An 18,842-nucleotide genomic window follows, 5' to 3' on the forward strand; every position below is an offset into this window, starting at 1 on the left:
GTGTGTGTCGACATGTGAAAGCAAATCCATTTTCCTGAAACACCCTTCCTCTCCCCCACATGTTGCCATTTCTTTAGTTTGGGGTTTAGCTTCCTTTCCTAAGGGGAGGAAAAAGGCCTCATGTTACAGGCGTGGGTCGGGATGACCGTAGGTAAACAGTTGCCAGCTGCTCTGGTAGTTAAGTCGCACGAAACTGTTTGGTTGCTGGTGTGAGCCCGTGGGCTGCAGTCCTGCTCCCCTGCGTCCGGCAGCGCGGCTGTGTGTAGAACGGCTTTTAATGGTCACAGACTACAAAGAGCGAAACTAAAGGACCTAAAAGTGCGAGCACCTAAGCTGGATTCTTGCATTTAAAACAGGAGGTTATCTTTAAAATGTCGTCCAGTTGTCCCCTTTGCTGGTGTCATCGTTCACGGCCGTTGAGGTTTTAGTTCTTGCTTCCGGCAGAATAGATACCCCAGTAGTATCGTGGGGTAGCGTGTCTTTCCTTTTCAGATCCTCGGCTTTCGTGTCTACCTGGTGGCTGTCGGCCCAGAGTGTTTTCCTGCCTGCGGTCTCCGTGAGGTTCCCGCAGGTGACGTGGAACCGTCGCGGGGCTGGTGCTCAGGCAGTGGGGAGGGCCTGGTCCCTGGGTGATTCCGCCGGTGGCTGAGGCCCAGCTGTGAGCCTGTGCAGACGGAACGTGCGGGGTGGCCTCCAGCCCCGTCTCAGGGTTACGGTCACCGTCTGGGAACACTCCCTTGGGGTGTCCACACCCCGTGGCGGCAGCTTTTCACTGCGGGGGCTTGTCCTGCCTTTGCTGGTTTGCTCAGTTTCTGATGGCAGAGTTATTGCCAAAGCAATCCCAGTGCTATTTCTTCCAGGCTTTGAAATACTGCCATTCTTTTTCGAGCCCAGTTTTGTCCCACTAACCCATCTTGGGACTCGATCTGACAGTGCAGCTTTGCACTCAGGACCTGGACCCTGGACCCTGGACCCTGGACCTGTGGGCAGGGTTCAGGGCCCGTCTCTGCCGTTCACTGCCTGTGTGCCCCTGGCCTTCGTGCTCCTCTGTCAGCAGTTCCTTCAGACCTGGGGGTGGAAATGAGTCCGCAGTCCCCCCGGGGGATGGGAGGGAAGGGATGGCTGCAGGTGTAGAGGGCTTGCGTGCAGTGAACGCTGTAGACGTGTAGCTATTGGGAAAGTTATTTGCGTGTGGTGCACTCCCTGTAAGAGCCAGAACAGCTCCTGCTTCTGTGCTGTCGGCATGACGAGGTGACTGCTCACTCAAGGGGACCTGGGTCACCCTGCAGCTTACCTGCCCATTTGTGACAGCGTCCTCCCTCAGGACGCAGCCACTCTGCTGCTTCCCTGGCCGGAAAATGCATTGGTTTTTCTTTGACACCGTCCTCAGCGGTCACCACCCCTGCCTTCTGGAATTCCTCAAGAAAGACAGTGAGCTGGGTGTGGAAGATGGTTTCTTCTCAAGCAAACCGGTTTAGAGGTCGGAGGTCATTCCTTTCAGCAACACCAGGTCAAGCTGGACACCGTGAAGCAATCTGAGACATTTCTGTCCCCGTGACTCAGCTTTGTGACTTATGGCTTGTTCTTAGGAAGCGAGCAGATTTGCTGACTTTGGCTCAGGAGGGGAACACATGACTTGGGCTTCCCTGCGATTGGGTGTTTGAGTTCCCTGTGACCGGGACATGCTTATCAACTTCTCCTTCAGGGTGGGTCACTGACGTTCATAAGTGTCTAGCTTTTCTCTGCTTATAGACCAGGGTGGGGGTGGGGGGGGGAAGAAGCAGAAGCTTCTCGTGGCAGCCTGGCACCTCCACGTGGACGCTTTTGGTGCCCGTGAATGGGGAGGCCATCCGCTTGGAGCCTGATTCATCCCTTCGAGGAGTACGTTTCCTGGGCTGTGGGAACAAAGCCCTGCACGCTGGGTGGCTGAGAGCAACCCAAGTGCATCGTCCCGTAGGCCTGGAGGCTGGAAGTCTGAAATCACAGTGTGGGCAGGGCCGCTCTGTCCGGAAGCTCAGCGGCTTCTCTCCTGGTGGCTGCTGGCGTTGCTGGCTGTAGATGCGCAGTCCTCACAGCATCACTCCTCTGCGTGTCTGTGTGTCTCTCCTCTTCTCCAAGGGACACTGTTCGCACTGGATCAGGTTCCAACCTAATGACCTCATCTTAACCTGATTACACCTGCAACAACCCTGTTTCCAAATAAGCTTCCCTCACAGGCTCCGGGGATGACGGCCTGGGTGTATCTTTTGGGGTGACCACACAGCGCACTGCAGACAGATAGGAGACTTTAGCAGTTACCCCTTTTAGGGACACATAGTTTTTCGAGGCAGGAGCCCGCTGTGTCCCCCTTTGCCTGGCAAAGTAATAAAGCTATCCTTAAAAAAAAAATGAAATTACTTCTTTTAAAGGACAAAAAACAAGAATAAAAGAGAAAGAGGGAGGAAATAGCTTGAAACTGAAGAAAAAATTGACGTGGAATTCCTCGTTCCATTCTCCACCTCCCCGTGCCGCGCCCCCCTGCACCCAGTGAAACATGTCCCTCCGTGTCTATTTTGGAAATCACATCCTTCCTGTGTTTACTGTGTAGCCATTGAGAACCTGGCAGGAGAGGGTTTGGGCAGTTTGTGAGTTCACGTCCCGGGACAGATGTGGCGGGAGGTGTCTCCGTTTATTGATCTGACTTAGGAAGAGCCCCCGCCAGGCTAGGGAGGGGGGCAGACAGGGAGCCGTCATGAGGAAGTGCCCCGTTTGGGTCAACGTGATACTTGCACGTGCTGAAGAGCCCTTTCAGGCCTCTCCCCCCTTCCCGGGGACCTAGCAGCCCGTTCGGCGCAGAGGCATGCCCTCTGGCTGACCGGGGTGCACGAGGAGGGGTCGGGAGCCGACCCGGCTGTGAGGCAGCGAGGGAGGCCCGCTGCCGGGAGGGGCGGTGGGGTGGGCTCTGTCTATGGAGGGAGCCGGGCCTCCGTGGAGACATCTGGAGACGGAGGAGAGACGGCGGCTGAGACAGTCCCACCCACTGCGGGGTCTGGCTGATCCCAGCAGCCACGTGCCCAGGGTGACACTTCTCAGAGAAACAAGTGTGTTAGTGAGGCTTCTCCGGAGACACAGAAGCGAGAGGATGTGGACATATGTCTATATGTGTATCTGTATGTGTATGTCCATTATATACACTGTATATATACACACACACTCTATATATACACTGTATACACACTGTATATATACACATTATATATACACACACTATATATGTACTCTATATATACACTATATGTATATACACTATATATATATACACACCCTATATACACTATATACACACACTATATATACACACACTATATACACACTATATATATACTATATATACAGTATATATACACACTATATATATACACTACATATATACACACTATATATATACACTATATATACACACACACTATATATACACTATATATATACACACCCTAGATACACTATATACACACACTATATATACACACACTATATACACACACACGCACTATATATACACACTATATATATACTATATATACAGTATATATGCACACTATATATATACACTATATATACACACACTATATATGTACTCTATATATACACTATATGTATATACACTATATATATACACACCCTATATACACTATATACACACACTATATATACACACACACACACTATATATACACACTATATATATACTATATATACAGTATATATACACACTATATATATACACTATATATACACACACTATATATGTACTCTATATATACACTATATGTATATACACTATATATATACACACCCTATATACACTATATACACACACTATATATACACACACACACACTATATATACACACTATATATATACTATATATACAGTATATATACACACTATATATATATACACTATATATACACACACTATATATATACACACACACACTATATATACACACTATATATATACTATATATACACACTATGTATATACACTACATATATACACACTATATATATACACTATATATGTACACACTATATATACACTATATATATACACTATATATACTATATATACACTATAATACACACACACTATATATATATACACACACTATATATATACACACTGTATATATATATATATATACTATATATACTATATGCATATATATATAGTATATATATAATGTGTGTATATATATAGTACATATATATGTATATGTGTGTATATATATAGAGAAAGAGAGACAGACAGACTGACATGGAGAGAGAGACGGAGAGACAGAGAGAGTGGTTTAGACTGGAGGAAGGGGAGAGGAACTGGCTCCACGAGTGTGGGGCTGGCAGGACTGAAATTGCCGGAGGGGCTGGCAGGTGGGAGACCCCAGGAAGAGCTGCTGTTGCATCTTGAGTCCAGAATCTGTAGGGCAGCAAGGTTGGAAACTCAGGCACAGTTTTATAACTCAGGTTGTAGTCTGGGGGCAGAATTCTTTTTCCTCTGGGAAGTCTCAGTGTTTGCTCTCAAGCCCTTCAATGGATTGGGTGAGGTCCACCCACATTGTGGTGGGTGGTCAGCTTTGCCAAGTCAGTGGATTGCCGATGTTAATTACATCAAAACCACCTTCCTGGCAGCGTCTGGACGCGCGTCGGACCACACGGCTGGGCACACGGCTTGGCCACGCTGACACACAAAATTAATCAGCACACACGGCACCCTGGGGGCGGGGGCCTCGCCACCTCATTTACTGGAGCCTCTGCGTGGAGGGCGGGTTCTCAGATGACGTGTCCACGCCCTGTCACCCCCTCAGTTCGCACGCGCGGGTGGCGGCAGCTGTGCCCAGCGCTGGCCCCTGCAGCCGGCCCTTCTGTCACCCCGGGAAGGGGCCAGGACCCGTCTTCTGACTGCAGGAAAAGAGCTTTAAACATCCATTCTCTGCGAACGTTCCTGGGGGGCAGCTGTTTCCACGGCCGTTCTCTCACCAGCTTCGCTATCAGCGTAGCAACACGTGCTCACAGACGGGGTGTTCCGCATCTTCCCTGTGGCTGTCACGTGTGGTCAAAACCTGCCACAGCAAACACAACAGAACTGACGTCATCCTTCGGGTAGTGTCATTTGTAAAGCCGGGGTGGAGCTTGGAAGCTCTAGAGAAGGATTTTATTTCATGTTTTAAGCATCTCCCAGAAGGGAAGGGCGTCACGTCTCCTTCTGGCTGAGCTCCTCGGGGCTGCCTCTCTGGTTCTGTGGGTCTGAGGTTTTCGTCTTCATGCTGCCACATCGACATTTCTGTGGGCGTTTTTAACGTTCCTCTTTCTTTCAGCATCTGCGCCTGCATTTCCTAGCGGCGCTCAGTCTTCAAGTGGCCCGGATGAGGGTGGTTCTGATGGCCACGCTGAAAGGCCCCTCTTCTCTCCCGCTTCCGCTCAGCAGTGGGCCGTCCTCATGTCTGACGGCAAGTCACACTCTCCAGGGGGGCTTTTAAAGGGGTAGGATACCCACACCCCTGCCCCGCTGATCCCAGTGACTGTGCTCTGGGGTTGGGGGGTGGGGGGCAGTTGAGCATTAGTATTTCTTAAAAGCCGCCCTGCTGTGTTTGAAGTGTGCAGCCAGTGTTATAACATGGTTTCTGGTGGCCGTACCACCCAGCGGTTACCTAAAACGACTGAAGCCGAAAGGATGCGATGCTCGGGGTGGAATGCCGGTTGTCATCTGGCCGGAGAGCACCGGAGCCTCAAAGAGAGCGCAAGCCCGCATTTGGTCTTCCTTGTCCAGCGGCCGGTTGGGGTGATGGTGGCCGCTGACCTGTGTCCTCCTGCCCTGGGCCGGTGTTCAGCTCCAGTGACACGGGGGTGGCAGCCACGTGACCGAGCGCCCCCGGAATCGCGGAGAAGGTCCTCCTCTGAAAGCAAGCCTCGCACAAACACGGAAGGTATAGGAGGGTGGCCGACAGCAACGGTGACCAGCGGGCCCCACGAGGCAGTAAACGTGCGGATGGAGGGCCTGGACGGGCGGTCCTGGGAGGGTGGAGCCGGCCCCGAGCTGTGGGAGGAACCTGAGTCACGGTTCCGTTAACCAGCACTCGCCGAGGCGTCACGTGTGCCAGGCACAGTGCCAGTCCGTGGAGTAGATGAACTCCATGTTCACAGCCACCCTTGGGTGGGTCCTGTCCGCATTTCGGTGACGGAAAACGGAGGCCCAGGGAGTTAAGGACTTGCCCCGGGGCACACGGTGGGGGTTGAAGCAGACCGTCCATCTGGGAGCCGGGCTCTCTGTAGGTGGTTAGACCTCAGGTGGCCTCGTCCCTGGGGCCATGTCCTGGCTCTGGGCCCCACCCTCCTGCCTCTGCGGGCCACTTCCGTGCTTTCCGTGCTTTCCGTGCCTCAGTTTCTCCCTCTGTGAAATGTGGGCAGGGGAGGGCCCACTCAGTGTGGTCACTGGGGAGACCTTGTGAGTCTGCTGAACCTGAGGACTTGTTATCTGTCACCACACCGACCCAGCTTTCTTCCGGCCACGAGTCCAATTTTCCCTGTACCTGAGCCGGGAAGGGAAGATGAGATTATTTCTCATCCCCTGTTGCAAACCTCACCACCCCCTGCCCCGTTGGTATCCTGGGTTCCCACTGCACACGTGGAGAACAGAATTAGCTCTCTGGGGGAACGGACAGTGCACTTCTGGATCTGTGATTCTGAAAACCTGACCTCGGGCTCCATGAAACCTGTGAGGACCTGCCTCCCCTGGGACCCCGTCCACGGGCCCCCCACCCTGCCTCCCTCTCCAGCTGCTCCGGACTCACCAGTTTTGCTGTGTATCAGGGGTTGCTCCAGAGACATGTCTGCTAGGATGCTGGCGGCGGCGATACGGATTCCGAGTTTCTCCTTAACCACCGGGATAATTCGCGTCCGCCTCTGGACTGTGTTGGCGACACCAAGCTTAGCAGATCACTTCTGGTTTGTTGGTTAATTTTATTTTATTGTGGTAAGAACACTTCACAGGAGAGCTACCCTCTTACATGGTTAAGTGCAGGTTACGCTGTGGCTGACCTCAGCTACCGTGTTGCACAGCTCCTCTCCAGAAGTTTTGCATTGTGCTGGCTGAAACTTTATGCCGGCGGGTGGATAAGGGACCTTCCCCTGGGCCCTGACAGCCACCATTCTGCTCTTCAGTTCTATGAATTTGACTCTTTTAGATGCTCCCTGGAAGTGGAGCTGTGCAGTGTTTGTCCTGTGGCTGGCGGGTCAGCACCTCCAAGTTCATTGCAGCTTTACTCACAGTAGCCACAGATGGAAGCACCTTAAATGCCCTTTGACAGATGAATGGATAAGAAAATGTGGTCTGTGCCCACAGTGGAATATTATTCAGCCTGAAAAAGGAGATTCTACAATATGCAACAACGTGGATACAGCTAAGCAAAACGGTCACTCCTTGGTTTGTGTCACAGACAGGCCAGAGCTCTTGGGCTGTCCCGCATCCCCCCATCCTGCAGCCCTGCGGACCGCCCACAGCCGGGCACCCAGGCCACTTCCTGGAGGTGAAGGAGGCTGGGCCCCTCTCCCCGACCCCTGGCTCCACCTCCATGGCAGGCCGTACGGCAGGGGCCATGTACGCCAAGCCTGGCAGCCCGACCCTCAGCTGCACTGGTTAAGCTTGAAACAACGTGTGATTTTTCTTATGCCCCGCCCCGGGGGCTGGTGCAGGGTCTGCCCAGTGCCCCGGCATCCCCAGAACTGGACCACGAGGTGAAGGAAAGTGCCAGGATTCCTAGAGCTTCAGCTGTGGCATTGGTGCTTAGGGACCTGAGTTGGGGAGGGGGAGAGAGAGAGAGAGATCCCCACTTCGAGGTTGTGGAAGGGAACCTGTGAGCATCGCAGTTCAAACCCATCAGGTAGACAAGGAGATCATCGCTCCAAGGGGTCCAGGCACTGACATTGCAGCAGGCTAGCAGCAGGAGCCCGACTTCCAGCTCAGCGCATGTTCACACACTGCTGGAAAACTTCCTCGAGAGCCTTGGGTTCGAATCGCCCAGAGCCAACTGCAAACGGCCTTGTGTCACCACCTCCCCACGTGGCCTTCACCGCCTCCGTGATGCCAGAAATCCCAGGCTCCCACGTAAACGCAATGAGGACTAACTTCAGGACCTCTCTTCCCTGTTGGACTAGCCGTCTTTTATGGGCACGACGCTCATTTGAAAGCAGCCTAAAAGCTCTAGATTTGATTCAAAACAGTCTTGGAGAATTTTGAGCATGAAAACCGCATACGTATGAATTCTTTAGCTGGGGTAATGCCATGCGATTTGCTTGCACTGGTTGACGAGTAGATGACAGAGCGTGGGGTTTGACCAGCAGCCCTTGTCGGCCTCTTCTCAGGCTGGCATTTGGGATGCTTTAGTTCCTGCTTCCTTTAGTTACTGTGCTTTCTCTTTTGGTGTTATTATTATTTACTTTTTTGTTTTGTTTTTTAAAGGCAAGGCAGGTTTATCTGGAAAGGAAAACTATTTTAGGCCTTGGCATTAACAGTTGCCTTGTCCTCAGAGAACCGTGTGGCAGACGTGGAAGCGATGCTCCCGGGGTGCTGGCATGCCACTCTGTCACGCTTCTGTGAGATCTGGCGGGTGGGAGGGAGATGACAGCATTTTTAGCTGTTGGCAAAACCTCTTGCTGCCGGGCTCGCTGTCTGTGAGATTAGTGTGTGTGAAAGGAAAAGTCCCAGCTCAGTGGTAATGTCGGGGAAGCATTTCGTTTTTCTTTGCTTGTTGTTGACTAGAGCTTCCTGTCGCCGGTTTTAGAAGACGCCTCTGTCATCATCTCCCATGGGGGTCCACGAGGGGCCGGGAGAAGCTGTTTAGTTTCTGCCTGTAGGCGCACAGTGTAATTTGACATGAAACTTATCATTAAATTATTCGTCAGAGGGCTGACCTGCTGTCTGTGTGCAGAGCGATGGAATGTGGTTCTGCGGGTGCTGGATTCCTCAGCACCCGAGGGTGGGCAGGCTGCCCTTCCCGTCGGGCGGGGGCCTGGCGGCTGAAAACTTGCTGCCGGGAGGCGGCTCTCATCTTCAGCATCGCTGAGGGATCACAGGATGCGGACGTGCCTCCGGCTCCTGCCAGGCCTGGCTGGGCTGTCACCCTGTCGAGGTCGCCTCCCCGTCACATCACTTGGGGGACACCTGGGGCTTCGCCGGAGAAGCGGGTCCCTGGCTTGGGGTCCTGCACTGAGTGAGGGAGATGACAACCGTCAGGTGCAGCCTGGGCGGCCCTCCCCTTGCATCTGGTGTTCTTCTCTGCAGGGCTGCCCCACCTGTGACAGGGTGTGGCCATTTGAGAATGATTGGGGTGGAACTCTGCTGTATTTCTTGGCCATTTGGCTGAAAACTGGTTTAATGGCAAAGATCACTATGTTTTATATAAATAGATGTGTGGAGGTGTCATGCCTTCAATCAGTGCTCCAAAGACCCCTGGACCGTGGGTTCTTTGTTTCTTTTGTGCCAAGGATCTGCTTTTATCTGAGTGGCATCTGCCTGTGACTCTTTCTCTGAATACTGTATTTAAATGCGTGCCGTAAAATACTAAGTTTTACCAGGAAACCAGGTTTCCTTTCCTGGCAGGTCTGGTAGCGGCTGAGATTTTGAGCTGATGGTAAACACGCACGACTGCAGTGTGGATCGGAAGCCTCTGTTGTTTCTGCCGGCGACAAAGCACAGGGGTTGTTTCCTGTGGTCATTTCTGGTTTGTTGCAATATGTCTATGGAAGGAAATGCTAACTTTCAGGTAGAGGGTGGTGAGAATAGAGATTATACCCTTCCCCGTTCAAGGTCATGGACGCCTGGGCTCTGTTCCCACTGTAGTCAGTGGAGGGTGGGTGCTCTGTAGCCCAAACTAGAAACTACAGGCAGAGTCATAGCCTTTCATCAGAGACAGTTTGGGGGGGAATCTTGAGACAGCCTGGCCAGGGGCTGCTGGTGGGTTGAGTTGGGGGTTTGGTGCTCTGCCCAGTGGAGAAGGAACCCTGGGCAGGGAGTCAGGTGCAGGATGTTCAAGGTGAGGTGTCGGTGTTACCCGGGGTGTGTGTTTATTCAGACGGTCGCGTTGTACGAGCACGTAGGGACTGTGCAGCTTTCAGTCCACTGACATCATGGACGTGGGGGGGGGTCTTCGCTTCCGCCTCCAGGACGAGGGCAGACGATCCCACCCCAGCCCCGTCCTCCCTTCACCTGCCCACCTGCCTGCCCTACCCGCCTTGTCCTTCAGGCAGCAAATGCAGTCCTGCAGGCATGCGGAGTCTGGGGTGCTTTCGGGCGTGGGGGAGATGGGATGGAGTGTGGAGGCTCAGGGAGGAGTGAGTGCCTGGGGGGCTGCTGGCTCCCTGCCAGCCTCGATCCAGCGCTTGCTGTGTCCTGTGCTGGACTGTATTGAAGCTGGACTTTGACCTGAGACATTCCCACCCACATGAGACTTGCTGAGACTTGTTGGGAGCAGGGGTGGGGTGGGCGGGATCAGGCCGTGTTGCGGCTGCTGCAACAGACACACCCCACAGAGGAACGAAAGCCAACTCCAGGCCAGGTTCTCCGGGAGTTCAGAGTCCAGTTAGGGAGGAGGTGTCAAGGATGTTCTAGAAGGATGATTAGCTCCGCAAGGACCAGTGAGTGTGGGCAAGTGCCCTTTGGGGACATCAACCCAGGGGCCTCTCCCGGGCTCCTCCATGGGGCGGGGGACGCCCCCAGAGAGGTCCACCCGTTACGGAGTCCAGCCTCGGGCTGCTTGCTGCATGACAGGCCAGTGGATTGAGAGACAAGTTGTCGGGCAAAGAAGAGCCACTGTATTTAGAAAGCCAGCAGCCCGGGAAGATGGTGGCCGCGCGGTCCCAAGACCCATCTTTCTCAGCTGTTAATAGAGTCCAGGCTTCCTTTGTGCTGAAAGGGGAGGGGGCATGGCTGGCTGTTGCAGACCTCTTGGTGCCTGTATCCGTGGTCCTTGCAGCCGTCCACAGGTCAGCGTACCATGTTCCTATAAACTCCAACAAGACAATTGTTATATTCTCTACGTGAATGGAAAAGAGTTATACCTTTAAGGGTCAGAGCCTTGAGGATGGGCTCTCCTGCATATCTCAGGCTACGGGCAACATCCTTTCACAAGAGATGCAGAGCCAGCATGACTTAGCACAGGCCACAGCGCAAGGGTCGGAGCTGAAGGAACGGATCCGGTATGCCGTCAGGTCTGCTCTTCTGTTACACACCCGGGTCCTGGAGGTTGGCCCTCTGCCTGTGGAGGGTGTGATGCCAGGTGGCAGTGGCAGGGGGCGTGAATGGTCCCGGCACCTGGGACAGCTTCGGGAAGGGGCCCCGTGTTGCGTTTACGAACGGCCCTCCGTGGAGTCCGTGAACCGTCTGCCCACTGTGAATGAGGAAGAGGGGAGACTGAGGCGGCCCTTGGGGAAAACCCGGTACAGACGGGGTCGCACGTGGCCTCCGGAGACCCCCGTGCGAGGGGCACTGGCCTAGCCCCTTCCTGTGACCTGGGCCTTTTATGTACGGGGCTTCTGATGGTTTGGTGCGAAGAAATAAAGATATTCAAGGGTGATGAAACTTCAGTTCTTTGGGGGTTTAGCACGTCAAGGTTTCCCATCCTTCCGTCTGTCTCCCTACCTGCTCCCGCCCCCTCCCCCTCTTCTTTTCCCCTCCCCCTCCTTCTGGAACCTTCTGCAGGGGATTTGCTTTCCATCTCCCTGGGTCTTCCACCTGGGGCCTCTGCAGCCATGATGGGAGGAAAGAGGGGGGAGGAGGGCAGAGGGCCCCAGGGCCTCCTCTATCCACCGTTACTTCCCCCACTCTGGGCAGGCGGGGGCCCAGGCTGCAGGGGCGGGGACAGCCACACCTGCTTGGCTGTGTGGTGTGCACGTTGGCAGCCAGGTTGGCTTGAAAGTGGAGTTGTCCTGCTTTCCGTGGTTTTCTCTGAAAGAGAGAGCACTTCCTTCGTGTGTGCGTTCTCTGTTCTGACACACTCACTCCTGAGCTCCTGGTGCAGGAGGCCGGCGGCCCGGGGGTGGGGTGGGGGGACGGTCTTGGCGGTGGGGCAGGGCCCGGGGCTCGGAGAGCTGTGTGCCCCTCGGGGAGGGGGACGGCAGACGTGCTTGCTGCCACGTCAGCACGGCTGCCACGCGGGCGGTGGTACAGACCGTGTCATCCAGAGGTGAGACCTTTGGAGGGAGCGTTGCCTTTAAACACCCTCACGTAAGACGCAGACGTGGGAGCACCACCGCCCGTTAGGAGGAAAGCAAGCCCTGGGGGTCTCCCTTGTCTCCTGGGTTCACGGCGGCGGGCGGGCGGGGTTGCGCAGGAGCTGCGGGCCACGGGGACTGGCCGTCACCTGGTCTTTCTGCACAGCAGGGTCTCCATCAGTCCAGCTCCGGCCACACTGACCTTTGGGGTCACAATTGCATGGTCCCTCCTGGGGCTCCCGAGCGGCATGGTCAGGGGATGTGTCCAGAGAGGAGACACCACCTGTATCTTTCTCCCCCCAGGGCGGGAGCAGTTCCACGGCCTGGGCTCCATGTACTGCCGGGGTGCGGCCGCTGTCATCCTCACCTATGACGTGAACCACGCCCAGAGCCTGCTGGAGCTGGAGGACAGGTTCCTGGGCCTGACGGACACGGCCAGCGCCGACTGCCTCTTCGCCATCGTGGGGAACAAGGTGGACCTGAGCGAGGAGGGTCCTGGGGAGGGCAGCCAGGAGGGAGGGTGTGGCCCCGGGCCAGCTGGCGGCGGTGGCTGCACGGCCCCCAGGCTGCCCAAGCAGGTGCAGCTGGAGGACGCGGTGGCCTTTTACAAAAAGATCCTCAAGTACAAGATGCTGGATGAGAAGGACATGCCGGCCGCGGAGCAGATGTGCTTTGAGACCAGCGCCAAGACCGGGCACAACGTGGACCTGCTGTTTGAAACCCTGTTCGACCTGGTGGTGCCTGTGATCCTGAGGCAGAGGGCCCAGGGGCCACCGCAGACAGTGGACATCGCCAGCTCCAAGCCACCCACACAGACCAGACCTGGGTGCTGCACCTGACGCGCCCGCGCCCAGGCCCGGCCCCAGGGTGCGCGATGGCCAGAGGAGCAGATCGGGGGCGGGGCGGGGTCACTTTGTAGAACTGCTCATGGCATAGGAGACTGGGAGGATATGCCAGTCGGTTTCCAAGAGAAGGCCCACATGACTGGCCCGCCGCCCGCGTATATCGCTGCCGGGGGAGGTGGGGGCGGATGGAGGAGTCTCCTGCAAAGCCCGTCCTGGAGACCGTGGCCCCTCACTACCCCGTCCTAACACCTGGCCTCTGACGGATGGTGTTTGCCTGTCTCAGCATCTGTGTGACTTTCAAACATTTCTCCTCACTGTGACTTATTTTTGGTCCCACCGTTCGGTACTTGTGTCTTGATACATTGTAATGATTCTCGATAAATGTTAATTTATACAAAATCAGGAATCACTGTCTTTATATTGGTTGAAGCTGTGTGAGCCACATGTATTATTAAAAAGGATTTTGAGAAGAACCTTGGTTTAGGGTCTGTTTGTGCCCTCGTGGGCTCCTTGCTGGGTGTGAGCTTAAGGCCCGCCTCTCTATCTTTAAAAGCTGCGTTGAATCCTTACAAATTCCAGGTATTTAGATTGGCCCATCTGCCTAGTTGTCTCAAAGACGTGAGTTCCAACCACAGAAGCAGAACTAAAAGCTCTGTCTCTGCCGGGCAGTTGCTGAATCTGAAACCTCTTTTCTGGGGGTGGCGGGTGGGTGGAGATGCCAAGACATGGAAGCTGTGAGACAACAGTTTTTGATTTCTTGGAAACTTAATGGAGCACGAGTAGGTCAGGCTTGGGGCTCTCTGTTGGGCAAGGGGTGTCTCAGCCAGCTTGGCGGCTGTAAGGAAATGCCGCAGACATTTGTTGCTCAGTTCTGGGGGCTGGATGTTAGATCGAGGTGCCAGCCAACTCATTTCTGGCACAGACCCTCTCCTGGCTTATAGACGGCCACCATCTCCATGTGTCCTCACGTGGTGGAGGAGAGAGAGCTCTGGTGATCTTTCCTTACAAGGGCACTAATCCCGTCATGGGGCCCCACCCTCGTGGCCTCGTCCAAAGCAAAGGCCCCCAGCTCCAGACACCATCCCATTGGGGGTTAGGACTTCAACGTGTGGGTTTTGGGGAGACGCAAGCATTCAGTCCTTGACAGGAAGCCACGTGGGGTGGAGGCCGGTGAGCAGTGTTTCACGAGAAGTAGCTTTCGGGGGGAGGTGTTCAGTATTTTTGCGGAGCACACGTGGTCTCTGATGCTGCCGCCTCCGGGCTGGCCTCTGCTCCTGTGCGGTGCACGTCCTCCAGGTAAGCAAACGGGCCCAATCTGCGTGATGGAAACACCAGCAGAGCCCCCGTGTGCAACCAGGAGCCTCACCTGAGATGCCCTGTTCCTGAAGCAGGTCTCCAGGTCTAAGCCTCCATTTTGCAACAGTAGCCCATTCAGAAGTGAAAGTGGGTCTGTTTGATTACTTTTCATTGATGTGGCTTAGTTTCCCATTTAGTGGGTGGAAGTTGTGTTTATTTTTCCATAAAGTGTGTCTTTGCTAGTGAGACGTCTGGGAGGCCCAGGAACTTGTCTGAAGACTGCGAAGGGAGAAGAGCATCCTATGAAATTATTCCTGTCCTGGTTGCTTGTAGGCGGGGGTAGCTGAGCTCCCACACCCCTTTCCACCCGAAGAGTCTGATTCTCTTGCCCGTCGGCTCTGAGCACCCCAGCTCGTGCCCTTGAACACCCCCACGTTCTGGAGGATAGCCCAGGACGGCACCTCCTCCGTCAACAGCATGGAAGCATTGCACCCTCATTGCTGCCCTAAAAAGTAGGCTTCAGTCTGGGCTCCGTCCCAAGTCGACTTTGGGTGTCAGCCTTGGCGTGCACCAGGGAGAGACAGGTCCTGGGGTCTGAGCCTGCTCACAGGTCTCCAGCCGTGGTCTCTCGTGGGCCCCGTTCCCGACCAGGGCACCAGGTCGGTTCTGGGGAAGCTCCAGATGCTTTAGTGAGCTAGCCGGTGGAGAAGGAGGGGGTCCTCTGCTGGATGCGGATTCGAGCTGGGATCTCGAACATTCCTTCTTTCCCTTTGTTCAAATGCAGCTGCTCTGGGGCTGGGAGGCCGCGGACAGCCCAGGGTTAACCCGCTGCGCCTGGTCCAGGAGCCACTGCTGCAGACTTTCACCCGAGCGTCCTCGGAAACCTCAACAGCAGCTCCTGGCCGGGCACTTCCTGGTGGCCTCAAGGCGTCCTGGGTGGGAAGTTTTGAGGGTGGCTGTGTTGTAATCTGGGTGCTGGAAACCATGGTTCCCCCTTTTCACAGGTCGTTAGGCTGGTGTCTTTAGAGAACAACTGCCATTTCTGAACTGACCTCCTGGGTGAGTCAGCGCGGCCTGCTGTGCCGGGAAGCCCCTCCCGCAGACGTCCGGCAACTTTGCCTCCAGCGAGGTCTCCCCCTGGCCGAGGCGAGCCGGGACCCAGAGCCAGGGATGCCGTGGGCAGTGGATCAGAGATGGTTTTGTTCTCCAGGGAAAAGGGGACGGAGCTGACTCATGCTCTACCTCCGCGCCCCGAGCGACTCCTGCACACGTAGAGCATCTGCACCGATGACCACGGATGCCCACGCACCACCTGAGGGGGCGAGCCTTGGGGACCCAGGGCCCTGCATCTGAGAGCCAGGGTGGTCTCTCCAGGGGCTTGGAATATTTTGAGGCAGAATCCGCTCCAGCTGGGGCTGATGGGGTTGGGATGGCACGTTCCTTTGTGTGCAGGGCGGCCCTCCTCCTAGTCCCCCCTACTCCCCGCCCTCATTATGTCACACCCCCTCCCCGTCCCCTCAGCACTTGCCCCGACCTGTGCCACTTCTCGCAGCAGGACGCTCTGGCCTGCACTGTCGGAAGTGGGCAGAGCTGCCGGTCTGCCGTGTAGACCCCACACACGGCGGGCCTGCTCTGGGCGCTGTTGGGCCCATCCTCCCTCGCTGGTCCTGGAGAAAAGTCACCTCCTTCCCCTCCCATGGGTCGACTTTGAGCTCAGGGGCCCTCCTCGCGGGGGAGGGTCTGGAAGGCAGCAGGTTTGGGTATGTGAGGACCCAGGCCCAGAGCAAGAAAAGATGCATCTGGGGGTCAGAGTCCCCGGTGGCTGGGGAGGGAGGCCCCTGAGGTCTCGTCCTCGGTCCAGGCCTCCCAGGGCCGGGCCGCCCGGAGCCTCCTCCCTCCTCGAGTTCGGCTTGGTTGTTTGGGTTTCTAACAGGCAGGTGCCCACTGCTCAAGACAAGAGGAGCACCCCTCCTTTTGGTCCTTTCCCTGTCTGGTCCTTTCTGCTTGAAGAGCCCTGGGGCTTAGAGGGGGTCCCCTGGGTGCCCATCGCACGGGCCCAGGGCTGCTGGCAGCGCCAGGAGGTGCGCCGGGCGGGTCCCCAGGGCACCGTCGCCTCCGGGATGCCTGCCGTGTCTCTAGGGACACCGCCACCCTCCTCCCTCGGCGTGGCGGGGGGAGGGGGCGCGTCGGGGCGAGCGCCTCCTGGGGGTGGGGGGCCCCCAACAGAATCCTCACGATAGCGGTGCAGGAATTCCCTTCCCAGGGGCCCTGCAGGTAGAACCGACTCTTTCTGGGTGTGGGATAAGGGCTCAGTCAGCTCCAGGCGAGGGTGTGGACCCCGACCTCCACACCACCCAACAGCCTCTGTGGGACTGGCTGCGGTTTTATGGTGATTTTACGCCATCGAGTGACCCGCAGGCCCCGAGTCAGCCTCCACCCCAGCCCTTTGCCCCTGAACTTGGCCGTGGAAGGAGGCAGGGCCTCTGTGAGTCAGCGTGCAGGTGGGGAGGGCGTCTGGGCTGCGGGGGGGCCGGGGCCGGCTGACGGGCCTCGCTGCGCCGCGTCCCCCCCCCCGCCTCACCCCCTTTGGTGGGACCTCCTTAGTTGTAAAGTGAGCGAGGGTCCCCGCCTCACAGAGGGTGGCAGGCGGGGGACGCCCCGGGAGAGCCCCGAGCGCAGGGTCCGCGGCAGGCAGGGCGAGTGACCGTCCCCAGGGTGACCGTCAAGGAGCTCAACCGGGGGGACCCCGCCGGAAAGCCGTTCTTTCCCCTCGTGTCAGTAATGTAAACAAGACCAGTCAGGGTCACCTGGGAACCTATGTGTTTTGTGAAGCGTTGGCGTATACCTTTAAACAATGTTGTTTGTCGGGACACCTGCGATGGTCATCCCTCCCTGACGTGGTGCCCGGAAGGTGGTCCTTCTCCGGGGCTCGGGACAGCTGCTCTGCCGTCGTGGCTCCATGTGCGGTTTAGGGAGCAGGCGGGTGGCCCGTGTGGGGACCGGTCACTCCCAGGAGGGTGCTGGGAGGACCGGGCGAGTGACCTGCTCTGGGTGACGGGACGAAGGCGGATCCCGCAGGTGAGGAGGGTCTCAGGTGGGTAGAGATGCGCCCAGCTTCTTCCTGACGTTGCCCTGGACGTGGACGTGGCCCCAGGTACACCCGCTTCCACCAGCTCCTAAAACCTCCATTGTCCTTTCATTTTTTCCTGCTTTGCATTGTTATTAACCGAGGTCGTGCTTCTATAGGTCCCCGTGATTTCACCTGCTGTCTTTTCTCTGTTCCAGGTCCCATCCTGACACCACGTGACGTTGAGTGATCGCACCTCCTAGGGTCCCCGTGTTTCCGACAACCGCTCTGGCTCGCCTTGTTTGGGTGATGTGATGGCTTTGAGGGGTGCGGGCAGGTGCTCTGTAGGACGCCCCTCGCCTGGGATTCGTCTGCTGTTTTCCCCTGATGAGGCTGGGGTGGGGGTTTGGGAGGAAGAGCGCGGAGGTGAGTGCCTTCCTCATCTCACCCTATCGTGGGGGGGCCCCCGCTGTCACCGTGACGCAGCCCTGATCACCTGGCCCAGGGTGTGGGTCAGGGACCCCACCGCACAGGTGCCCTCTCCCCTCCTTCAACACTCTGCTCCCTGGAGGGACGTCACCCGGCACAGCCCACAGCCCCTCCCTCATGGTGGAGTAACTGCCCGCTGTAACTGGACATGTTTACAGGGATTTGTCTCTGCTCCCCGTGCATTTATTCCGTCGTTCTGTCCGTGTGGACTCGTGGACATTTATTTTATTCTTTGGGTCATAATTCAGGACGGCTTCCTTCTTGCTCTGGGTACCCCAGCTTTCGTGAACGGAAGCTGTGTCTGTTGGCTCCTGTGTCCCTTTGACCTCTTCCCACCTCTGGGGCTTATTTCCAAGCACTTCTTTACTTCCTGGGACCACTCGTGTTCCAGGCTCATCTTGTGTGTTTCCTGCACGTGTCCTAGAAGCAGCCATTTCTCCAAGGAGCCTTGGGACCTTTTACTGGAGAAGGTGTCAGAAGCCCAGATCTGGTTATAGAAGCCACCTAGATGTCCCTCAACAGATGGATGGATAAAGAAGATGTGGCACACACATACAATGGAATATTACTCAGCTGTAAAGAGGAACGAAGTTGGGAATTTGTAGAGACGTGGATGGACCTAGAGACTGTCATACAGAGTGAAGTGAGTCTGAAAAAGGAAAACAGATATCATATATTAACACATATATGCGGAATCTAGAAAAATGGTACAGATCAGCCGTTTTGCAAGGCAGAAATAGAGACACAGATGTAGAGAGCATACATATGGACACCAAGGGGGGGAAGTGGGGGGTGGGGTGGGTTGGGGTGGGATGAACTGGGAGATTGGGATTGCCATATATATACATTACTAATAAGAAAAAAAAATCAAACTGTACAGTCTTGAAAAAAAAAGAGAA

General features: G+C 55.7%; 1 protein-coding gene across 1 annotated transcript in view; it reads left to right on the forward strand.

Moving 5' to 3' along the window:
• Positions 1-13,527, forward strand: part of RAB20 (RAB20, member RAS oncogene family) — a 31,998-nt gene extending 18,471 nt beyond the window's left edge. Inside the window, exon 2 of the mRNA XM_057707668.1 lies at positions 12,550-13,527. Within this exon, the coding sequence (XP_057563651.1) occupies positions 12,550-13,085 (536 nt within the window). The 3' untranslated portion in view covers positions 13,086-13,527. The remainder of the gene's footprint in view (positions 1-12,549) is intronic.
• The last annotated feature ends 5,315 nt before the right edge of the window (positions 13,528-18,842 follow it).

This window comes from Hippopotamus amphibius, chromosome 14 (assembly GCF_030028045.1).
Source record: "Hippopotamus amphibius kiboko isolate mHipAmp2 chromosome 14, mHipAmp2.hap2, whole genome shotgun sequence".
NCBI lineage: Eukaryota > Metazoa > Chordata > Mammalia > Artiodactyla > Hippopotamidae > Hippopotamus > Hippopotamus amphibius.